Source organism: Panthera uncia (assembly GCF_023721935.1).
Source record: "Panthera uncia isolate 11264 chromosome D3 unlocalized genomic scaffold, Puncia_PCG_1.0 HiC_scaffold_8, whole genome shotgun sequence".
Taxonomy (NCBI): Eukaryota; Metazoa; Chordata; class Mammalia; order Carnivora; family Felidae; genus Panthera; species Panthera uncia.
This window is the reverse complement of record NW_026057586.1, coordinates 63,660,209-63,683,094: the sequence shown is the minus strand read 5'-3', so window position 1 is coordinate 63,683,094 and position 22,886 is coordinate 63,660,209. Positions and strand designations below refer to the sequence as shown.

At 42.2% G+C, this 22,886-nt stretch overlaps 1 protein-coding gene across 2 annotated transcripts in view; it reads right to left on the bottom strand.

Annotated features, from left to right (window-relative positions):
- CRKL (CRK like proto-oncogene, adaptor protein) overlaps positions 1–21,819 on the bottom strand; it is a 37,728-nt gene extending 15,909 nt beyond the window's left edge. The window contains exons 1-2 of one of the 2 annotated variants that reach the window (XM_049619752.1): positions 20,869–21,819; positions 9,792–10,257 (exon numbers count right to left, since the gene is read on the bottom strand). In XM_049619752.1, the coding sequence (XP_049475709.1) occupies positions 9,792–10,257; positions 20,869–21,179 (777 nt within the window). In that variant the 5' untranslated portion in view covers positions 21,180–21,819. The remainder of the gene's footprint in view (positions 1–9,791; positions 10,258–20,868) is intronic. The other variant, XM_049619749.1, reaches the window with a different exon arrangement.
- Positions 21,820–22,886: the final 1,067 nt, after the last annotated feature.

The following is a 22,886-nucleotide window of genomic DNA, read 5'->3' as shown; positions in this document are numbered from 1 at the left end:
ACACAAACTAACAAAATGGATAAACAACTTACATATAAGAGCTATAACCATTAAACTCTTAGAAAACACTGGGGTAAATCTTCATGACCTTGAATTTGGTAAAGGATTCTTACATATGACATTAAAAGCATGAGCAAGCAAAAGAAAAACTAGGTAAGTTGGATTTCATCAAAATTAAGAATTTGCATTGGGGCACCTGGCTGGCTTAGTCAGTTAAGTGTCGGACTTTGGCTCATGGTTCATGAGTTCAAACCCCACATTAGGTTCTCTGCTGTTAGTGCAGAGCCTGCTTCAGATAGATCCTCTTTCACCCTCTCTGCCCACCCACCCCCACTTGTGCCCACACACTCTCAAAAATAACATTAAAAAAAAAAAAAAAAAAAAAAAGAATGTGCACCAAAGCACACTATCAAGAAAGTGAAAAGAAAAACTACAGAAGGGGAAAAAACATTTAGAAAGCATACATCTGATAAGAGTTGAATACCCATGGGAATGCAAGCTAGTGCAGCCACTCTGGAAAACAGTATGGAGGTTCCTCAAAAAACTAAAAATAGAACTACCCTACGACCCAGCAATTGCACTACTAGGCATTTATCCACGGGATACAGGTATGCTGTTTCGAAGGGACACATTATAGCAGCACTATCAACAATAGCCAAAGTATGGAAAGAGCCCAAATGTCCATGGATGGATGGATGGATAAAGAAAATGTGGTATATATATACAATGAAGTTTTACTCAGCAATGAAAAAGAATGAAATCTTGCCATTTGCAACTACGTGGATGGAACTGGAGGGTACTATGCTAAGTGAAATTAGAGAAAGACAAAAATCATATGACTTCACTCATATGAGGGCTTTAAGAGATAAAACAGATGAACATAAGGGACGGGAAACAAAAATAATATAAAAACAGGGAGGGGGACAAAACAGAAGAGACTCATACATATGGAGAATAAACTGAGGGTTCCTGGAGGGGTTGTGGGAGGGGGGATGAGCTAAATGGGTAAGGGTCACTAAGGAATCTACTCTTGAAATCACTGTTGCACTATATGCTAACTAATTTGGATGTAAATTAAAAAAAAAAAAAAAAGTTGAATATCCAGAATATATAAAGAGCTCCTAATGCTCAACAACAAAAACCAAACAACCCAATTAAAGCATGAGCAAAGGACTTGATCATTTTTTCCAAAGAAGATATAAGGAATGTCCAAGAAGCATATGAGATGTTCAACATCATTAGTAATTACAGAAATACAAATCAAAACTTAAAAACTGGAAAGTAATAAGCGTTGGTGAGGATGTAGAAAACCTTGTGCACTGCTGGTGAGACATCCACAGTACACAACAGTTTGGCAGTTCCTCAAGAAGTTCAACATAGAGTTACCATATGACCCAGCAACTCTACTGTTAGCTATATATCCAAAAGAACTGAAAACAGGGGCGACTGGGTGGCTCAGGTCATGATCTCATGGTTTGTGAGTTCAAGCCCCGCATCCAGCTCTGTGTTGACAGCTCAGAGCCTAGAGCTTGCTTTGGATTGTGTGTCTCCTATCTCTGCCCCTCCCCGGCTTGTGCTCTGTCTCTCAAAAATAAATAAATGTTAAAATAATAATAAAAAATAATAACTGAAAAGTGAAGATAACTCTGATGTCCATCAACTAAAGAATGTATAAACAAGATGTAGCATATATTGATACAATAGAATATCATTTGGCCATAAAAAGAATAAAAGATACATGCTACCATATGGATGAACATTAAAACATTATGCTAAGTTGAAACAAGCCAGACTCAAAGGATAAATATTGTAGGATTGCATTTACATGAGATCTAGAATAGGAAATTCATACATATGGGAAAGGTAGATTAGAGTTCACCAGGGCCTCAGGAGAGGGGAGTTTCTGGTTAATGGTTACAGGGTTTCTGCTCAAGGTGATGAAAAAGTTTTGGAAATAGTGGTGACAGTTGCACAACATTATGACTGTAACACCACTGAACTGTACACTTAAATTGTTATACGTATTCTACAATTAAAAAAAAAAGAGCCACAATCAAGACCACTGAGTTGTATGGTTTAAGTGGGTAAATTGTATAATGTGTGAATTACACCTCAATAAACCTATTCAAAAATAAGACTGTGGGCTGAGTCCTAGCTCTGCCATATACCACTTGTGAAAGTGGGAACAGATGACATCAACCTCAAGTCCTAAGTGTGTAAAATAGGACTAGTGTCCTATTTTACATAATAGCAGCCACATAAGGCAGCCACAAGGACTAACTAAAATACTCTGTGAAGCCCCTAGCTGAAGATTCTTTTTATTCAATAGCTATTACTACATACAGAAAACTAAGGTCAGCATAATGACTAGGCTGGGGCAGGCCTTGTCTGAACCATACCAGGGCCTCAATTTCATGGTATTCTCACCCAATTTACACATTAAGGAAGAGAAATAAAAACCTTTTAAAGATAATCTTCTCTAATGCACAACCCAATGACATCATGGTAAGTTAGAAGAAAAAAAATGTTATTAAAAATACAAGGACTTTCAGGACTCCTGGGTGGCTCAGTCAGTTAAGTGTCTGGGCGTGGATTCTACTTAAAATACATACATACATACATACATACATACATACATACATACAAGACCTTTCTAAAATTCTAAGGGACTTTCTAAAGATTCCTACTTTTTTCATTTTTAAATTTACTTTTATTACTTATTTTTATTTTGAGAGAGAGAGAGAGAGAACACACACATGCACAAGTGGGGGAAGGGGCAGAGGAAGGAGAAAAAGAATCTTAAGCCAGGCTCCACATGCCTAGTGCAGAGCCTGACATGGGGCTTGACCTCACGACCATGAGATCACAACCTGAACTGAAATTAAGAGTTGGATGCTTAACCGACTGAGCCACCCAGGTGCCCCTAAAGATTCCTACTTCTGATAAAGTACTGTGATTAAGGAAAAACAAAAAAAAGTTTTGGTACAGAAGAAGTAAATCAAATTCCTAAAACTAGATGCATAACCAACAAACATCAATGACAGAAGGATAGAGGAAGAGCCCATCAGGCCTGATGAAAAGCTCTGAGATTATTAAAAGATGAATGTGAGCTCGTGGGCATCTGACAAACCTTGGTGAGAAGGTTCCATTGCTGGAATGTGACAGGAGGTAAGACAGAGTGTCCCTGTTATGTTACGAGGCTAGGACCCTGAACAGATCTCCAGAGCTGAGTCAGATGTTTGATGATGACCATGCACAGACGTGCCATCACTGTGGATATACTCTACAGGTGACCCAGCCAGACGAACTCACAAATGATCCGAGAGGTTGAAAAATAAAACTAGTACTACTAAAACCTTCATTTACTTTGCAGACAACTTGATCTCAGTCAGAAAGATAGATGAAGAAACTGCTAATGTGAATTTAATTCTAACCAATGAAGCAGAACCAAAGTAGAAACCTGAGAATTCCAGGCCATTGAAAGAAGTGGTGCCATTGGTCTTAGGAAGATTCAGAAAATTCAGAAGCCAGATGTAATCCCATGACTAGGGGTTTCAAAATTGGAGAAGACAAACCAAAAAGCAGTATGAACACAATCACAATGGGAGTAAACAGCAAGTATCCTGAGAATGCTGGTGAGTTCACACAAAGAACTCTGAGCATCATAAAAAAGTATGTGCCAAAGATGAAAGGGTGTCCTTATACCGATAAGACAGACATCTAAGTACTGACCAAACACACTGGCAAGCAGGAATGAAGAGTCCAAATCTGGTCACCTGCCATAGAGCATTACAACACAGGACACTGGCAGACATATGAAGGGTCAGGATTCTTGGTTTTGTTAAAACAGGGACGATGGCACATTCTATTAAATGTAAAAGGTGAGCATGAAATCAAACCTGGACAAAATTCTAAATGCAATTAGCAAACAGATGATTGGAAGGCAGTCGGGGCGCCTGGGTGGCGCAGTCGGTTAAGCGTCCGACTTCAGCCAGGTCACGATCTCGCGGTCCGTGAGTTCGAGCCCCGCGTCAGGCTCTGGGCTGATGGCTCGGAGCCTGGAGCCTGTTACCGATTCTGTGTCTCCCTCTCTCTCTGCCCCTCCCCCGTTCATGCTCTGTCTCTCTCTCTGTCCCAAAAATAAATAAAAAACGTTGAAAAAAAATTAAAAAAAAAAAAAAAAAAAAAAGGAAGGCAGTATGGGCTCAACCAAGAACAAGTCATGCCAGACCAACCTCATTGTCTTTTTTTAGACAAGTGGCCTAGATCAGAGGAGGCTGCAGAGGAGGACTTTCATACAAAGATCTGGATGGTGCTTTTATGAAATCTGCAGTTAACATGAAACTGAGGGGGATGATCAATATAATAGATGACATCATCAGGATTTTAAAAGATTCAGGTAACTGTACAGACGGTGTATGACAAAAACAAAAAATATACAGAAATGTATTCACCGCCCCCCCCCCCCCCCCCCCCCGCAAAAAAACCAAGAGGGGTAACTATAGGGCCACATAATAAAGGCCAAACATCGGGCTAAGCAAATACAGGAAGGGGACTCATAGTGATTTGTCTTTCCCTGATAGAGAGCTAGAAGGAACCGCTTATGAGACTCTGTTCTAGAACTTCCACGAGGACAGAGACCTTTGTATTTTTCACTGCTGAACTCCAAACTCCTTAACAAGGCCTGCCACATAGTAACTACTCAGTAAACTTTCTGCTGGAAGGGGTGAGTGTTTTTGGAAGTGCCAAGTTGAGACCAGAGGGCCAATGAATTTAGACGCTGCAGAAAGCTTAAAGCATTAGGAAGATGGGCACACTAAATGATCTATTATCATTATTATTGATTTATTATTAATATACATTGATAATATATTATATATTAATAATATTAATATATTATTAATATATATTAATAATACATTATATATTAATAATATTAATATATTAATAATACATTATATATTAATAATATTAATATATTATTAATATATATTAATAATATATTATATATTAATAATATTAATATATTATTAATATATATCAGGATATTATTATCCTGAGTCACTTTAAGCCTCACTTGCAGTTGGAGAAAATGTTATTCTTCCTCCACAGAATCTGTGCCACTGACTTTGATTCCCATAGATCCCTACTGTCACCAATTGTGGGGTGGTTTTTTTGTTTGTTTGTTTGTTTTAAACCCATACCACAGGGGAATGCTCCACCAAGGTTCCAGTTAGATGCTTGGACACAAATTTTCATACAGCAAATATTCATGGGTGTGCAGCCCCAGAATTAAGTTCAATGCTAAGAAAGTTCTTCCCTTTCTTTTCTAGTCAGGAAAGTGTACTGGAATACAAGTGTGTGAGAATAATACTATTATAGGGAGACTCAAACATCTGCTCTATACTACCTAAAAATCATTAAAAATGTAAATTCCCTGCAAACTTTGGAACCTCCATCAGTTGTGAGAAACTGGCTATTCTGTGCCTCAGTGAAGGCAACAGAAGAAAACTGTTTATCTCCTCAGCCTAGCCCTTTGATGATATGGCAACAACTTCCTCAACTTTGTCTTTTGTTCACTTTTGCCCTCTGCCCAACATATCCTGTGCTCTCACCAACCTGCAGCTACTCAGTGGTATTAAGTCTTGTTCAAGTAAGCTCTTCCCTCTGCCAAAAATGTCTCCCTACACTTCACCCAGCTAACTTCTGTTCATCCTTCAAAACTCAGTTTGAGGGTCACCCCCTCCAGAAAGGCTTCCCAGACCAATACTCACCCACACTCCCATCTCCTACTCCCTTCTCCACTCTCCCTCTACTCTGTGCTGTTAGAGCACTTATCACACTGCTGGTTTCTGTCTCTATTTTCTCACTAGGTGGTAAGGACCTGGGTGGTAGGATCCTACAAGATATCCCTCACAGGTTAGTTGCATGAATGGATAATTTATCCAACTCTCAGAAGGAAGGTGTCTTTTAGACTCAAAAGAACTTAAGTAACTTGCCCAAGATCACACCATGAAAAGCCAGGACTTGAATGCAGGTACATGATCTTTCCCTAACCATCTTGTTTTTTACTGTATCAGATAACTGTGACTACAGGTATTTTATAATGGGGTGTCTGGGTGGCTCGGTCGGTTAAACGTCCAACTTTGTCTCAGGTCATGATCATCAGGCTCTGTGCTGATGGCTTGGAGCCTGGAGCCTGCTTCAGATTCTGTGTCTCCCTCTCTAAAATAAATAAACATTAAAAAATATATACATAATGACAACGGCACCCTTGCTATTGATCAATGGTGTACTTCTGGAAAGGGCTGTATCACTTCCCTTGACCTGAGAATGTTCTTGTAGGGTTGATCTGCTTCTCAGGAGCCCTTTCCAGCTCTACTACACCAAGAGCATGGGAGAGTTCTGCTGTTCTCAAGGAGTGGGGTGACCCACCTTAATCACCTCACACAGGTACCAAGTATTCCTTTTTAAATTAAACCCCAAGGAATAACTCACTTCTTGAAAAGAGGTCAGCAAGAGACAAAAATGGATAAACACAAGCCTGTTTTAAAATATCTCTTTACTTGGGGCGCCTGGGTGGCGCAGTCGGTTAAGCGTCCGACTTCAGCCAGGTCAACATCTCACGGTCCGTGAGTTCGAGCCCCGCGTCAGGCTCTGGGCTGATGGCTCGGAGCCTGGAGCCTGTTTCCGATTCTGTGTCTCCCTCTCTCTCTGCCCCTCCCCCGTTCATGCTCTGTCTCTCTCTGTCCCAAAGGTGGATAAACGTTGAAAAAAAAAAAAAATAAATAAATAAATAAAATAAAATATCTCTTTACTTGCATGAATGTTCTTTTGAAAATCAAGTTTTATGAAAAAACACATGAAATAATTCACCAAATAAAGTTCACCTAAGCCCTCACTGTTCTCGGTAATACTATCAAGGGAAATAAAGAAGCTTCAGTTACTGGCACATTTTGTCCTACTTGTCTCACCTTTCTTATTTTAATACTTTTCCTGGTAACCTAATTGCAAAAGTCTCAAGAGAGTTGTTTTTAACAAGATCAGATAAGCACTAAGTTTTAGAAGATAATGTAACTCAAAGAACTATTTACTTATGCTATAGCCAAAAGTCTCATTTAAATATATAGAATGAGAAATATAATTAAATGGAATTTAGCAAAGGTTTATTTCTCAGGTCCCCCTTACACTCTCTCAGTGAAGCACCAAAGCAAGCCTTTGATGAGGCTTACACAGCTGGGGTAGTGTCACGAGGCAGCTCAGGTGTAGAGACCTCTCTTTGGGGTCTGAGAGACAAGAAGAGCTGCATAATGGCCAAGTATGTGGGCTATCTTAAAATACACATCATTAACTAGGCTCTGTCACCTCATCCTGGTCTAAGGCACCTACCCTGGTATCCGCTCACTAAGTTCTAAATGATCCCCATTGTAGTACCTGGTCTTGCATTCTACAAGCCCCCTATGCACACTCCAGGCAATAATACACAGGAGGTATGGGCTTCTAAAATGCATGTACATCTTAGAGCTAAAGGTCAACAGGGAGGTGGCCTAAATGGAGTGAGGCTTTAAAACCTAGCTCAGGTTAAGAGCCCAATTCTTGATTTCCTCTATGGAGCTCTTGGAATTCTGACTGGGTGCCTCAACCCCAATGTGTCTAACACATGCGAGTCACACCAACTCTCTGAATTCTAGCTCTCCTATGATGAGACAACAGATGTGAAAATGCCTCAAAGGCAGAAATCACTGTGCAAACTGGAAAGCGTTTAGAGCCCAGAACACCCTACATAATTTTAGGGTGCTGACGTGTGAACTAGGCCAGAGGCGTGTACCTGTGCAGGGGCAGGTCTGTGTGGGGATGAGAAAGCTGGAAGGCCTACTCAGCCAGGATTCAGTCTGGTTTCTTTCCTGTTCCTCTACCAGGAAGCATGAAAGCATGTGGGTCCTCCCCAGACCTGGTCCCTGCCACAAGCCTCAGATGCTCACTCCTTAAAACCCAACACGAGAGGGAGAAGTCATCAGACTCTGAAACAAACCTTTAGGTGTAGTTCAGTCAGACATTACTGCTGGTCCAGAGAAACTGAGGATTACCAACGGAAAAAAATCACAGAACAAATCAATGCTAGCTTTTATCTGTGAGCAGGCTGTTCTGTGGGTTAAGTTCTGCTTTTTTGAATCAACAGGCTCCATTACTTCATCCTTCTGTCATGCACCTGGGCTGTCCCCCAACCCTGCTCTACTCTGACCTTGGGGTGAACACACAAAGAACAATCACTAGCTTAATTCTAGTTTCTCAAACATATATGCATTTGATAATACTAAGAAAGAGTATTTAATCATATTATAATGATTACCTTATAGTTTGTGGCTCATAAAGCATTTTCATAACTTATCAATAAATAAAAGAGCTAGGATTTGTGGCACCAAATTCCATGTTCTGGTATGTTAACATTTAGGGCCCATCTTGCTATGTGCATTTTATACCTCAGTGAAAAATGACACGAAAAATATACAGGACTGCTCTAAAAATAGGAATTTTTAAAAATTCCTATTTTTCAAATCCTTCTGTTCTTCCCCTGGGGTTTGTGCTCATTTGTGGTCACTCCAGGTGTATCAAATGTCTCATTAAACTTCTACCTCCTGTAATACGTAGTTTTATACCCTCAACTGGCTTATCAACAACGGTCTTCAAGACTTTTTGCTAAGCATTGAAGAGACTGTTTTTAAATTTTTTTCAAGTTTATTTATTTTGAGAGAGAGAAAGAAATCATGAGCAGGGGAGAGGCAGAAAGAGAGGGAGAGAATCCCAAGCAGGCCCCACACTGCCAGCACAGAGTCTGATGCAGGGCTCAAACCAGAGTTGGATGCTTAACTGAATGAGCCACCCAGGCACACACACCACCCCTCCCCACCCCCCCAAAGTTTATTTTTGAGAGAGACAAAGAGTGGGTGGGGAAGGGGCAGAGAGAAAGGAAAAGATAGAGAATTCCAAGCAGGCTCTCCACACTGTCAGTGCAGAGCCCAATGTGGGGCCTGAACCCATGAACTACAAGATCATGACCTGAACCAGAGTTGGATGCCTAACCTATTAAGCCACCTAGGAACCCCAAAGCTTTTTTTTTTTTTTTTTTTTTAAGGCAGTTAACGTTTGGTTTAAAGAATATGACTTGGCAATTGTTCAAGTTCTGGGGCACCTGGCTGGCTCAGTCAGTATAGCATGTGACTCTTAATCAGGGTCATGAATTCAAGCCCCACATTGGGCAAGGAGCCTACTAAAAAAAAAAAAAAAAAAAAAAAAAAGGAACGAAAAAAAGTTCAAGCTTTATTTCATGCTATTGTAATTTACAAAATCTCTACTAAGTAAGATCTGAGCTATTGTAAACATTTCTCTGCCTAGCTGAAGAGGAATTCTAAGACATTTATCATATTTTCCTCAGTCGGTCACAATGTTAGAGAAATATAGAACTGTACAAGTAGCTACAGATCTATCTGTATGCTGATTTTGTCTCTAGGTCATGAGTGTTTATTAAACCATCATCTTTCCTTATTGGAAAGAACACCAAATACCGTGAAACTAAACCTAGGAGAGACTACACCTTGGGAGAAACAAAGAACGGGAAAGGACAAAAGAGTCACATGGGACACTCATAGTGGATCTTCCAAAATCACCCAGTTCTCTTATTCCCCTGAACAGAACCTTAAATCAGCAGTCATTACTTTGCAGAAATGAAATTACAACTGAAAATGAAAACCGAACTGTTAAAAGACCCAAAAAACCAGCCTTGTAAATTTTACCTCTAATGCCAAGGCGGTCTTGTCATAAGCACAGGGTACTCTTTTCTGGATGGCTTTTGCAAAGACAGGTCCATTCTGTGTGGATGGCAAAGGGTTGATCGCTGCTCCAGGAGTACTGGAAACTGCAGGTAGAGGAGTTGTGGTCTGAGGTTGAGCATATGCATGAGCAGGTTCTGGGATTCCATAACTGTTGGAATTCCTATTCCCGTGCTTTCCATGTGGTGAGGACCTCACAAGCTTTTCAACATAAGGGACAGGAATCATCCCAATTCGGCCATCCTTGTTCCGGGCACTCCACCACTGTTCTTCAGGCTTCTCTATTATCACCAGGATCTCACCCTTCTTAAAGGGCAGGTCTTCGGCATCATTCCCAGGAAAATCATAGAGAGTCCGTACGTATTCCAGATTTTCTTCTGCTGTAGGCAGGTTGGGTGCTGATACAGATCCCATTGGTGGGCTCGGATACCTTAAGAGAGAAAGAACATTACTCTTAAGGGAAAGATATTACTCTATACCAGTGTTTGTCAAACTTTTAAATAAATCATTCTCCTCTATGATGAATTTTTTCCTTGCTATATTCTTAGTTAAGAAATTTTATCACACTGTTTTATGTTCTGCAGTTTTTTTTTTATTTCTTTTTTAATGTTTATTTATTTTTGAGAGAGACAAAGACAGAATGCGAGTGGGTTAGGGGGGCAGAGAGAGAGACACACACAGAATCCGAAACAGGCTCCAGGCTCCGAGCTGTCAGCACAGAGCCAGACGCGGGGCTGGAACTCGTGAGCCACAAGATCATGACCTGAGCTGAAGTTGGACGCTCAACCGACTGAGCCACCCAGGCGCCCCTATGTTCTGTAGTTTGTATTGCAACAGAAGTTTAGCATCCTCAATACATCTTGTTAAATCACATGTCAACTGCATGCATCCAACTCCTGGTTTCAGCTCAGGTTGTGATCTCAGTTAGTGAGTTCAGACTCCACATTGACAGGGGGGAGCTTGCTTGGGATTCTCTCTCTCCCTCTCTCTCTGCCCCTCTCCCCCTTGCATGCTCCCTTTCTTTCTCAAAATAAATAAACTTAAAAAATAATAAATTTTTAAAAATCCCACAGTTCCTGCCCTATTATGATAGGTACAATTCTCCTTTTCTTTTTACCCCCTCCCACTGGCCAAGTTTATTTCTTAAAAGAGTCTTGTGTATGCCCGTGGCAGTTTTTCTGCCTAATATCACACTACAGGTGTTTGCCATATCACTGATCTACAGGATTACTTTTATGGCAGGGCACCATTTCATTCTGTGAGCTTGCAACAACTTAGCATCCCCATGTTTTTGGAGACTTAGTTTTTCTTTCTCCCTATCTGATCACCAACATCATGAAGTCTTTTGAACTATTTTTTCCATACTAGATTGTTGTAAAGCCTAGATTTCCGATTAAAAAACATGGGTATTTTCATGGCCCTTGGTACACACTGCCACACTACTTTTCAAAAGGCAGTCTTCATAATTTGGCAAAACTTACATTTTTTATGTTCATTTATTTATTTATTGAGAGAGAGAGAGCAAGCCAAGGAGGGGCAGAGAGGGAGAGAGAATCTGAAACAGGCTCCATACTTTCAGCCCAGAGTCCTACTCAGGGCTTGAACTCACAAACTGTGAGATTATGACCTGAGTCGAAACCAAAAGTTGGACACTCAACAGACTGAGCCACCCGGGCGCCCCCCAAACTTGTTTCTTTTTTAACGTAAATGACTTGCTTAATATAGTATGTGGACTACTGAATTAACAGTAATCAATATACTACACAACGGTGATTAGGAGACAGCAGGAGTAGCTGCAGGAGCAGCAACAGTAATAGAGCTGACATTTATTACCTATGCCAGGCACTATCTGCAGTCTATATAAACTTTAAATTATTTAATCCTCTCGTCAATTCTGTGAGTATCCCCATTTTACAGATGAGGAAGCCAATGCCAACTCAGGGTTAGATTTGTACTCAGGCAGTCTTGTTCTAGAGTCCTCACTCATAACCTCTAAGCTAGTCAGCCTCAGGAACAAACCCTGCATCTTTTGAGTGTATGGGAATCAATGTCGGATTGTATGTGAAACATGCACGACAGTTCCTGGCTGTTACTGAGCATCCAATTAGCTCCCCACCCCCACCCTCTTTAAGGTACACCCTGCTCCTATTTCACAGGCCACAGACAATCTGTGAAGTCTGGGTGGTACTACATAAATCTCATATACCTTTACTAAAAACACAATCAGTTCCAAATCAGACCCCCTCCAAGGGTATTTTCATTGTCTGTGTACTTAAAAGTTAAAAGCAGTTAGTTCTACAACACAAATTGTGAGGACACTAGTATAGCTTCAGTGGGGATTAACATTAATCAAATTCATCTACGTAGGTATCCACTGGACTTACTATGTACTAAGAACTTGAGAGACAAACAATGTATTAAAACCAAGTTCTTGCTCTTAAAAGACTGCCAATTTAATATAGGCAGAGACTAGAAGGCAACCAAAGCACAACGTGTGATTACTGTGGGTCATGACAGTAGTTGATAGGGTCAAGGAGTATTCAAAGGAAAGAGTGAGTTGTTAGGGGGCAGAACAAGCAAGGAGTTGATGAACGAATAAAAGCTGAAGACTAGTTCCCTTTGAAGTTGAAAGATTTTGTTGAAGACAGGCTTACATATTTTGGTTCTGTATCAGAAAAAGACTAGAGGCCCAAGAGTTCAAACACTCCCTTCCCCAGCCTCTCCACACCTCACGGGGCACGCTGCTCATTCCTTTAACTACAGCCCAGGAGCTTTGCTGGCAAGGCCCTTGACGTTGAGGAATTTCTGTAAACCGTTGGTACATGTTTAAGGCTTTGCAGGCTATACATATGGCCTATGTCGTATATTCTTTTTTAATACAACTTTTGGAAAATACAATAACCATTCTTAGCTTCAGTACACTATACAAAAACTGAGTCTGGCCTAGGGACCTACAAACTATGGCCTCTGTGCCATTCAGTCTACTGTATTTTTTTAAAATAAATGAGACAAACTCATTCTTTTAAGTATTGTGTATGACTACTTTTCTGCTCTAAGGGCATAGTTGAGAAACTGTGACAGAAACTATATGGCCTACAAAGCTTAAAATATTTTGGGTGCATGGGTGGCTCAGTCGGTTGAGCACCCAACTTCAGCTCGGGTCATGATCTCACGGTTTGTGGGTTCGAGCCCTGCGTTGGGCTCTGTGCTGACAGCTCAGAGCCTGGAGCCTGCTTCGGATTCTGTGTCTTCCTCTCTCTCTCTGCCCCTCCCCTGCTCACACTCTGTCAATCTCTCTCTCAAAAAATAAACATTAGGGGCGCCTGGGTGGCTCAGTCGGTTAAGCATCCGACTTCGGCTCAGGTCATGATCTCACGGTCCGTGAGTTCGAGCCCCACGTCGGGCTCTGTGCTGACAGCTCAGAGCCTGGAGCCCATTTCAGATTCTGTGTCTCCCTCTCTCTCTGCCCCTCCCCTGTTCATGCTCTGTCTCTCTCTGTCTCGAAAATAAACAAACATTAAAAAAAAATTTTTTTTAAATAATAAAAACATAAACATTAAAATAAAAATTAAAAAGCTTAAAATATTTACTATCTGGCCCCTTAAAGTTTGCTGATTCTTTGTCTAGATTACTTGGTTAAAAGAGCAGAGAGTGTTTTCATCTTTTAATACTTCTCTGGCGAGGGGGATACATGCAAATCTGACAGAGATGGAAGATAGTTTCTACTTTCTCCACCATTATTATCGCTATAGTGACCATGGGGCTCGTCTCCTGATTCAGCACATGCACAGATCTTAAATTAGACACCAAATCAATCTCCCAGCCATGTGCCTGACATAAATTCAAAGTCTTCCACCCCACATCCTCAAACTCATATATTCATCAAAATTTCCTGCAAATTACACATTAGTTCCACTGTAGACATGAAACCATGATGACAGGACAGCTTATCTTGCCCTTTCTATTAGGCCCCACAGCCTAAACATAACGTAAAATTGGAACAATTCACTGTTTCTCAATCATTTTGATTTATTCCTTGATCAAAACTGTAAAAGAGCAGCTGTCAACTCTTCTTTAAATTTTATATGTAAAGAGTTTCCCAATCCCATTCAAACACACTTAGACCCATGCTTCTCCCTAACTTATATATAGCCTATAGCTTATTGAATAAGGCGGCCCTGGATGACTAACTGGAAATTGCCTCTTCTTATCTAATGTCAACGAACCCCCTCTCCTTTAGATTAAAAGCATCTCAGCTTCATGTATAAAGCACAGATAAAACATTTTTTTTAAGCCTGAGTGTTAATAACTTCTAAGGTTAAAATTTCTTTCTTCATGCAAAAGCAATACAACTTCTGGGAGGAGAGTTTCAAAGGTACTGGTAATCTAGTTTTTTAAAGGAGTCACACGGGGGCGCCTGGGTGGCTCAGTTGGTAAAGCATCTGACTTTGGCTCAGGTCACAATCTCAGTCTCAGATTTCAAGCCCCACAATGAGCTCTGTGCTGACAGCTCAGAGCCTGGGGCTGCTTCGGATTCTGTGTCTCCCCCTCTCTCTGCCCCTCCCCGCTCACACTCTGTCTCTCAAAAAAGTAAACGTTAAAAAAATATTAAAGAAGTCAATCAAATGGGTTTTGAAGATTTTTCTTACTATATACATGTACGTATTCTCTTTTATGTACAGAAATATTTCATAGTAAAAAGTTGGAAAACAAAACAAAATAGGTAAGAAAAACAATTCTAAGAAGACTGGCTAAGAACGTCTCTAGCGAAACAAGCACTGAATACTGAGAACCTCACCCTTCCACCCCTAGACATTCACAGCATCATTTATAGCTCTCTATGCCTGTGGCTGCCTCTCCACTCCCTTCCACAGCTCCTCTTCTGTTCACTCTGTGGATTCCCTAAGTTTAGACTCCCAAATCTACATTTAGCCCCCAATTCTCTTCTCAATAACAAGCCCATCAGATTGCTAAACCTGGCTTCCAGTACACATCTCAAAAAGATTCTCCCTGCTGAAAACAATCATCCCCCCTCACCCTGATCAATTCTCTTCTATTCTCTCAATTAAAGACACCACTGAATCATTCTTGAAGTCATACCTCTTCCCTCACCTTCTACATGCAATTGCCCAGCAACAACTGTTAGTTTCCACTTTATAGTCCCAAAGGTCTTAGAGTTCAGCTTTTCACAATCCCTTCTCCTGTAACAGGCCTTCATTAGTTCCACATCCTAGACTCTCTCCCTACCCAGTCTCACACCAGAGCAGTTTCTAAAAAGTAAAACTGGCCATGGCAATTCTCTTCTCTCTGCACCTCCCCCGCTCATGCTTGTGTGCTCTCTCTCTCTCTCTCTCAAGAATAAACAAACATTAAAAACAAAAAACCCAAAACAACTTTATTTTATTTTTTAAGTAGGCTCCATGCCCAGTGTGGGGATTGAACTCATGACCTTGAGATTGAGAGTCGGATGCTCTACTGAGTCACCCAGCCATCAAAAACTTTAGATAGCTCCCACTGTTAAATTTATTCACAAAGCATAGGAGGCCTTTTATAATTTAGTATTTATTCTTCCTTCCTATCTCACTGCCCATCACTCATATTAATTACAACTGTGCCTTTCCCTAGCAGGCACTGCCACCACCTCTTCTCTTCTTCTCACCTCTTCTTTCAAGCCTTCTCTGACCCCCCAGTTGATCATCCTTGCTTTTAAGTTCCCATGGTATTCTATTTTAACTTGTTCAATATATTGAGCTTCTTAAGGGCTAAAACCATGATTTACTCCCATTATATGCCTTGAGTCTAGTAGTGGGTTTTGGTATAGAGTAGGCTTCAATACAGTGAAATTGCTGCTAATAAAAATAAAATGCCAAAGACATAGAGAAGCATTTCCCATTACTGTCCCTATTCTTTTTTTTTTTTCTTTCTGAAAACACAAAAACTTCAGCACTCCAATTCCCCACATCTGGTTTAATTCTGCTATACAAAAAAATCCTGTATGCCACTTGGTTTGCTCTCCAAGCCTCTTCAGTTCACCACTGTTCCACTCATGCTCTCGGACGTCATTCCAGACTAGTTGCCACATGCCTAGTGGCTCCACCTTATGTGGTATGATCTTAGCTCAGACTCTAAAATAATCTGAACTCCCACTAATTAGCACTGTCCCCTTTTACTTATCAGGAAAAACTAAAATATTTTAGCCTGAAGGAAACCTAGAAATAATCTAGTCCAACTCTTCAAGTCAAAAGAAAAATTCTATCTTAGGTTAAAAAAACAAATCTCTGTATTTGAGTCTTAAGTAAGAGAAAAAAATCACAAATCAAATGCCTACCAGTACTTTACATGTCACAACTCTTAACCAGGCAAACTTCCATTCCCAGCATAATGACAATGTTCTTGTATCTCATCTGAATCAAATTTAGAGGAGTTAACTACCGGTAAGAAGAAAACCAAAGGTTTATTCATGGTGCCAAATTCTATGCTAATCAAAATTACTGGTAATTTTTCTCCCCCAATCCTAATTATAAAAGTCCAGATTTTAGATCCCTCAAATATTTGGAACAGGGGATGTGGGAGGAGGTGTGACCATGATGCCCATGGCATCCTCTGGTCCATGCAAGGCTTGGCTTCTGTTTCACAGGTGGGAGGGCCCTCCTCTGGGCACTCAGACTAGGCTGGGCATCCTTTTCCAGCTACTCTATCATATTAGATAGCATGGAAATTGCCTTTAAAAAATCCCAGTACCAGTAATCTTCTCAAGAATTTGACAGGGATTATTTTGATTCAATGTTAGTTCTATGTTACCAAATACGTGTAACATGCAATGTCTGTTGAGAAAATCAAATATTTTCTCTAAGGGTCAACTTGCCTCAATTAAAAAACTTTACTTTTCATGATTTTTCTCCTAGCCTTCATATAGCTATATAAGCTAAGAACTGGAGATTTTATAAGCAAAGTAAGCTATACAAAGCACAGTTTCTAAACCACAGGAAAACATATTTCATATCTAAACAATCCACTCAGGAATCTTCTGAAACATTCTGTTGTTAAACTGGAAATCACCTCCATTAAATTAAGAAGCACTAGCACTTACCTGAATACTAACTATAACTTAATGAACAGAATCTTAAAAATGTTTATACTCAAATAAGTTGGAGGTGAAAACCACCAAAGGTTTTGTTCACCAACTGTAATATAAAAAGTACACTCACATGCTGAAAGAGAATCCTTTAAGGTCACTCAAAATCAACAAAAGCCATCTGACAAGACATAACACCTTTTGGAGGTTTTTTTCTTAAATTAAAAACAAAATTTAATTTAAAACCCACCACAGGAATACCCACAAATACAAAAAGGAATTAATAAGATAAACTGAGAAGATACAAAGTTACTAATGTATCAAGTCATTTTGGTTTCTTCTTTCTCTTTCCTCATCATTCCCCACTCCCCTCCCATCAGCAACTCAATCTTAACTCCAAAACAGGCACCTCCAAGCCATAGCTCAAGTCAGTCTGTATGAACTATGACACATATATGTTATCAGCCATGAACATTTTGCACCTGAATAGCAGTGACAACCCCAGAGGACTCCCCTGCTTCAAATTCCTTCCACGGGACCCACTGTGCTTTAATTAAAATCCAATTTCCTTATCTTGATCATTATATCTCATAACTCTTATTGGACCCCCTTATTTAAGCACCATACTCCCGGGGCGCCTGGGTGGCTCAGTCAGTTTTGAGAGTCCCTCTTGGATTTTGGCTAACATCATGATCCTAGGGTCGTGGGATGGAGCCCTGTGTCGGGCTCAGCATGGAGTCTGCCTAAGATTCTCTCTCTCCCCCTCAGTTCCTCTCCCCAGTTTGAGCTCTCTAAAACAAAATAAAACAAAACAACAAAACTCTCACCACTACCAACCTACTATCTTTTTCACCTCTGGACTTTGTGTAAGCTCTTCCCTATGACTGAAAGGTTCTTCCCCTTCTCTTAATCCAAGCCTTCCCAAGGCTTGCCTCTTCTCTACCCTTAGTTAACATCGTGTTTCTCTGACCACACTACATCAGGTAGGTCTCTTCTATTATATTCTCTCTGCCCAGCTGCATTTCCTTCATAGCATTTATTAATCTTGTATTTTATTTATTTTCCTAATTTTTAGTTGGTCTCTTCCACTAAAATATAAGTTCTATTATGGAAAAAGTATGTCTGCCATCCATTGTTCTCAACTTCTATCACTGACATATAATGCTCATAAACATTTGAAAATACAAAACTAAATGTTAAGGAACATTCCAATAAAAAAGATCAGACTAGGAAACAAGCACCAGTCCTCAAATTCTGAGGAAGTCATACTGTTATAATTTTTCACTAAGCAAAATTAAAAAGCTAAGGGGCATGAAACTTTGGCCTTAAAAGCTCAATTCTGACGCCTAAATAACTAAACCACTTAATTTATCTTGTTTGGATGTGAAGAGGCATTTTTAAAAAATGTTTACTTTTTAAAGAGAAAGAGAGAGAAGGCTCACGCGTGGGTCAGGGCCACAGACAGGGGGACACAGGATCCGAAGCAGGCTCCATGCTGACAACAGGGCTCGAACCCACTAACCACAAGATCATGACCTGAGCCGAAGTCATGCTCAACCATCTGAACCACCTGGGCGGCCCTGGGTGTGAAGAGGCATTAAACTGACTTGCTTTTGGTCAAGGCTTTACAGGATACCTCTAGTTTTTTCTGAAGGTTGAAAACATATTAAACCAAATCGGCGAATTTCAAGCTTGAAGGACAGTCCAAAGATTAAGAAAGTAAATCCAGTCAGGATCTAATCCAACCAGCATTGTGATCACCCTCTGATCACAATGAAAAACAAGAAACTAAATTACAGCAACATGCCTGGGGCAGAGAGCAAAAAGAGGGAGAAGGGAAAAACAATTAAAGCTGCAGTGTAAGCGGGAGGGCTTATTATTTGAGGGGCCTAGAACAGCAGTTAAGATTTCAATACTCGAGGAGTGGGGGTTAGGCAATCAAGGGAAGAGCCAATAGCCCCAGTTGGCTAGTGGGGCTGCACTAAAGGAAGAACGGGTAGGGGAGAGGGAGGAGGACAGGCAACAAAAACATAAAGTTATGTCTGGTATCTGGGAAGACACATGTATGAAAAATGCGGAGTTGTTTTTGTTGGTAATGGGAAGCCACTGCAGCATACTCCCTTTTCTCTCTAGGAGGGAATTCAACCATTTACTCACACTTTCTCAAACAGCTGTATTAATAGTATCTGTCACCTCAAAGCAAGCACAGTGCCTTTCACATAACACGGCTTAATAAATGCCTGAAATTAATGACATAATTCACCTCCATGAGTTGGAGAATTCACTTAAACATATTAAAAATCTCATTACAGTTGGTTCTAATATTCTCTCCAACCCCTTAGATCAGAATTATACTATGCTCAAAGTTGACTCTAATTGCCAGCATCTTTGGGGACCTGGAGATTTCACTAATCAGATTCTTGGTGCCTAGGTCTTTATTATACACTATTTGATTTATAATCACTTTCTCCCAGTTTTTAAAGTCCATTTGGTTCAGCAGTTAATCTTACAGTCATGATACCGTCATGGCTTTGTTTCTTCTCTATCTTATTCCACAGAAGCAACACTTACGCATGCAGTGGGGGTTCCTTAATTATTATACCTTTTAATGGTTAAAGCTCAGAGCAACACCTTGCCAGCGAATCTATAAAATCAGAAACATTTCATTCCAAAAAAACCAGTATTAGCACCCTATCCCTTTTAAACAGATGTTCAAAAAGCAAAATGGGCAGTAAAATACCTTTTATTAAAATAAAAATTCTAGGCAATTTCTTCAGTTCAAATTTGGCATAATTTAAATAAAAGTGAGAAAATACTAAAGACAAATTAAAGCAAGTAATCAAATAAAACAATGCACTTTACTTGAAAAGGAGGATGCTTGATGCTCGGAGTCACTTTGGAGGCCTAACTTTATTTATTTATTTTGGGGGGGCAGGGGAGAGGCAGAGAGAGAGGGAGAGCAGATCCTTAGCAGGCTGGGTGCTGTGAGAGCAGAACCCGATGCAGGGCTTGAACTCACAAACCGTGAGATCATGACCTAAAGCTGAAGTTGGTGGCTTAAAAACTGAGCCAGCCAGGAGCCCTTGGGTGCTTAACTTTAATATTAAATCATTAGACTCAGAAATATCCAAAAAGCATATCTGAAACTAAACTTGCATAGAATTAAGAAAGTGTTGCTCTAAATTTGTCCTTTAGTAAGTAACATTATAACCTTATCCCTCCTTAGAATTTAACCAGATTGATTTCTGACCTATTAATGATCCAGCTTGGGAGTAAACTATAAAATAAAAACTTAAAAATATGTCTTAGATGAAGCCAATACACCTTATTTTAAAATTTCTGTAATTATAAAACAAAAGGTGTCTGGCATTAATTCAAACCTGGCACCAAGTTATCAATATATAGTTCTGATGTTTCACAGTTAAAGGTTTTGTTTCTGAACGCTCAAGCATTTTCATTTGTCGATTGTTCCAAAGGCTGCAGTCCAAGAGTTCTAAAACTGGAGCAGGGAGTTGCAAGAACCTTGAGTAGTGTGCAAAATTGAGTGTACGGACATTTTTAGGGAGGGGGGAAAGTCACGACTACTTTGAGATTCTCAAATAAGTCTGTGGTCCAAAAAAGGTTTAAAAACAACAATAAAACATTCTGCTGTAGTAGAATAAGCCAATAGATAATATGACAAAGGGCAAAAAAAAGCGTGCATTTTAACTATGCAAACCACCGTTAAACATGTTTAAAACGCATCCCCGCATTCAGTGACCCAGATCCTGACACTAGCCTTCCGTTCAGAATGCCTTCTGGAAAATAATTGGGTTCAGAATGGGGTGAAACGGGTTCAATCGCCCCTCGCCGCACCCCCCTCCCCCAACTCTTCGATAGATCCCAAGCGGACAAGCCCCTGCCATTCTCGACTCTCCTCCGCGGTCGGAGTGGGCTGTGCTCCCGAGGACGCGGGCGCTCGCATACCTGGGCGCGGGCTCGATTAGGGTGGTGGTGTCCAGGTAGTGGATCTTGTAGAACTCCAGCAGGGCCGGCAAGTGGTCAAATTCCTGGTCCCCAATCTTAAAACGGCGGTTGGGCAGAGAGTTGATGATGTAGTGGGAGACCCGCGAGTTCTCGGACACGGACAGCACATAATCCCCAGGGCAGGTGGAGGAGTCGCGAACTAGGAACATACCGTGGCGCTGGCCCTGGAGCCGGGTCTGCGCCTCCTGGCGAGACACCGGCCCCATGTACCAGGCGGAGCGGTCTGAGGAGTCGAACCTGGCGGAGGACATGGTGTCGAGCCGGGGCTCTGCGGCGAGTCGGGGCGGCGGCTGCTCTCTTCTGTTCTGGACGCCTCTGCCCGACAGACGGCTTTGCGGCCAAGGAAGGGCCTCTTGGCACACCTCGAGGCGCGCTTAGAGGGCCGAGCCACCTTCCTCTCGGCTCCGGGCCCGCAGCATCCTCCGCCGCCGCCCGCCTGCTCCGGGGCCGCCTTACGGAGGGAGCCGGCCCGGGGAATGCGGAGCAGAGCCCGAGGTCGGGGCGGGCGAAGCCGAGCCGCAGCGGAGGCCGCCCCGGGGTTCTCGGGCTGCCCGGAGTACCGGGGTGCCTCCAATCACTCCTGGCCTGGAACGCGCCGACTCCGCGCCCCCCCACGACTCTGCACCGAAACCCGCCGCCACGCAAAGAACCGACTCCTAAAAGCGTCGCGCCTCCGGGGCGGCTTTGCCGAGCCCGTTCCCAAGAGCCACAGCAACAAAATGGCGGACGCAGGACAAGCGGCCGGCCACCTCCCCCTCAGCTCAGCGCACTCTCTCTGCGCACGCGCGGGCTCCGGCTCCCAGCTGCCGCCTGGGCCCTCCCCTTGTCGTCGCCCGGCTCCACCAATCAGGAACACGGTCGTGACGGTCGGGGCGTGCGCCACTCGCGGCCGCTCCCGCGTTCCGGGTGGAGGCGGGGGAGACGGGGGAGGTGGGGGAGGCGGTGGTGGTGGCGGCCACTCCCTTCTTCCTGGGCTGCGGTGCGCCGCCGGGGGCGCTGCCGCGGCCGGCTCTCCCCGCGCTGGCAGGAAAACAGCTGGAGACTAGAGGGAGCGGCATTTCGAAAACCTGCTCTGGGAACAAAGCATTAACGTACACGCCGAATCTCTGGTCATGGAGGCGTGGCACTGAGGTGACCTGGCCGGCCTAGGGGCTCAGGGGGACCCGCCCTGAGGGATACCGATGGGCGGACAGGCCCAATGGGTCGAAGTGGTTCTGGAAGGAGATGACCGCGGGGGCTGAGGTGACCAGCAGACAGGGACGAGGTGGCCTCGACCCGAAGTGGCCCGATAGGTTAAGGGACCCAGAGTGGCCAGGAGACTCGACAGGCAGCATTGGGGGGTTGTGGAGGTTATATCGAAAGGAGTAAACGGTCTAGGAAGTCCACAGTCTGGTGCAGTTTGGCCATCATTAATTAGCGCTTGATTGATACAAGTGAAACGCAAACGCCTCCGGGCGTGGCCTGAAGACCTCATCTGCTCTGGATTCTGCAGCTTCTCTGAATCTCCCAGTCCTTGGCTGACCCTACTCCCGCCAGGACCTCCTAGCCTGTTTCCCCGCCCCGCCCTAGAATGAAATTTTAAGAGAACAGGGATCTTGTATGTCTTGTTCACTTATGGACCTAGCACAATGTCTGGACCTGAACTGATGCTCAAATATTTATTGAATGAATGACTGTTCAGAAAAACCACCAGGTTACTGGTGCCTGATTTATTGGTAGCACCATCCCTGGAACTGGACAGACAAGAAAGCATGTCCAAAAAGGGAGACGCAGGCAACACAAACCCATACTTAGATCCCTTTGTCAATGGAATTTCATTTTGGCTGTTTGCATCCAAGTTGATCATATACTGGATTCTAGGGTGATAGGTGCTATCTATCTTAGAGTAAGCTAAAGGGGAAATGTCAAGGTCTAGTGCCTTTTGTGACATAGCATAAGCAGGTTTTCATCTTCCAAAA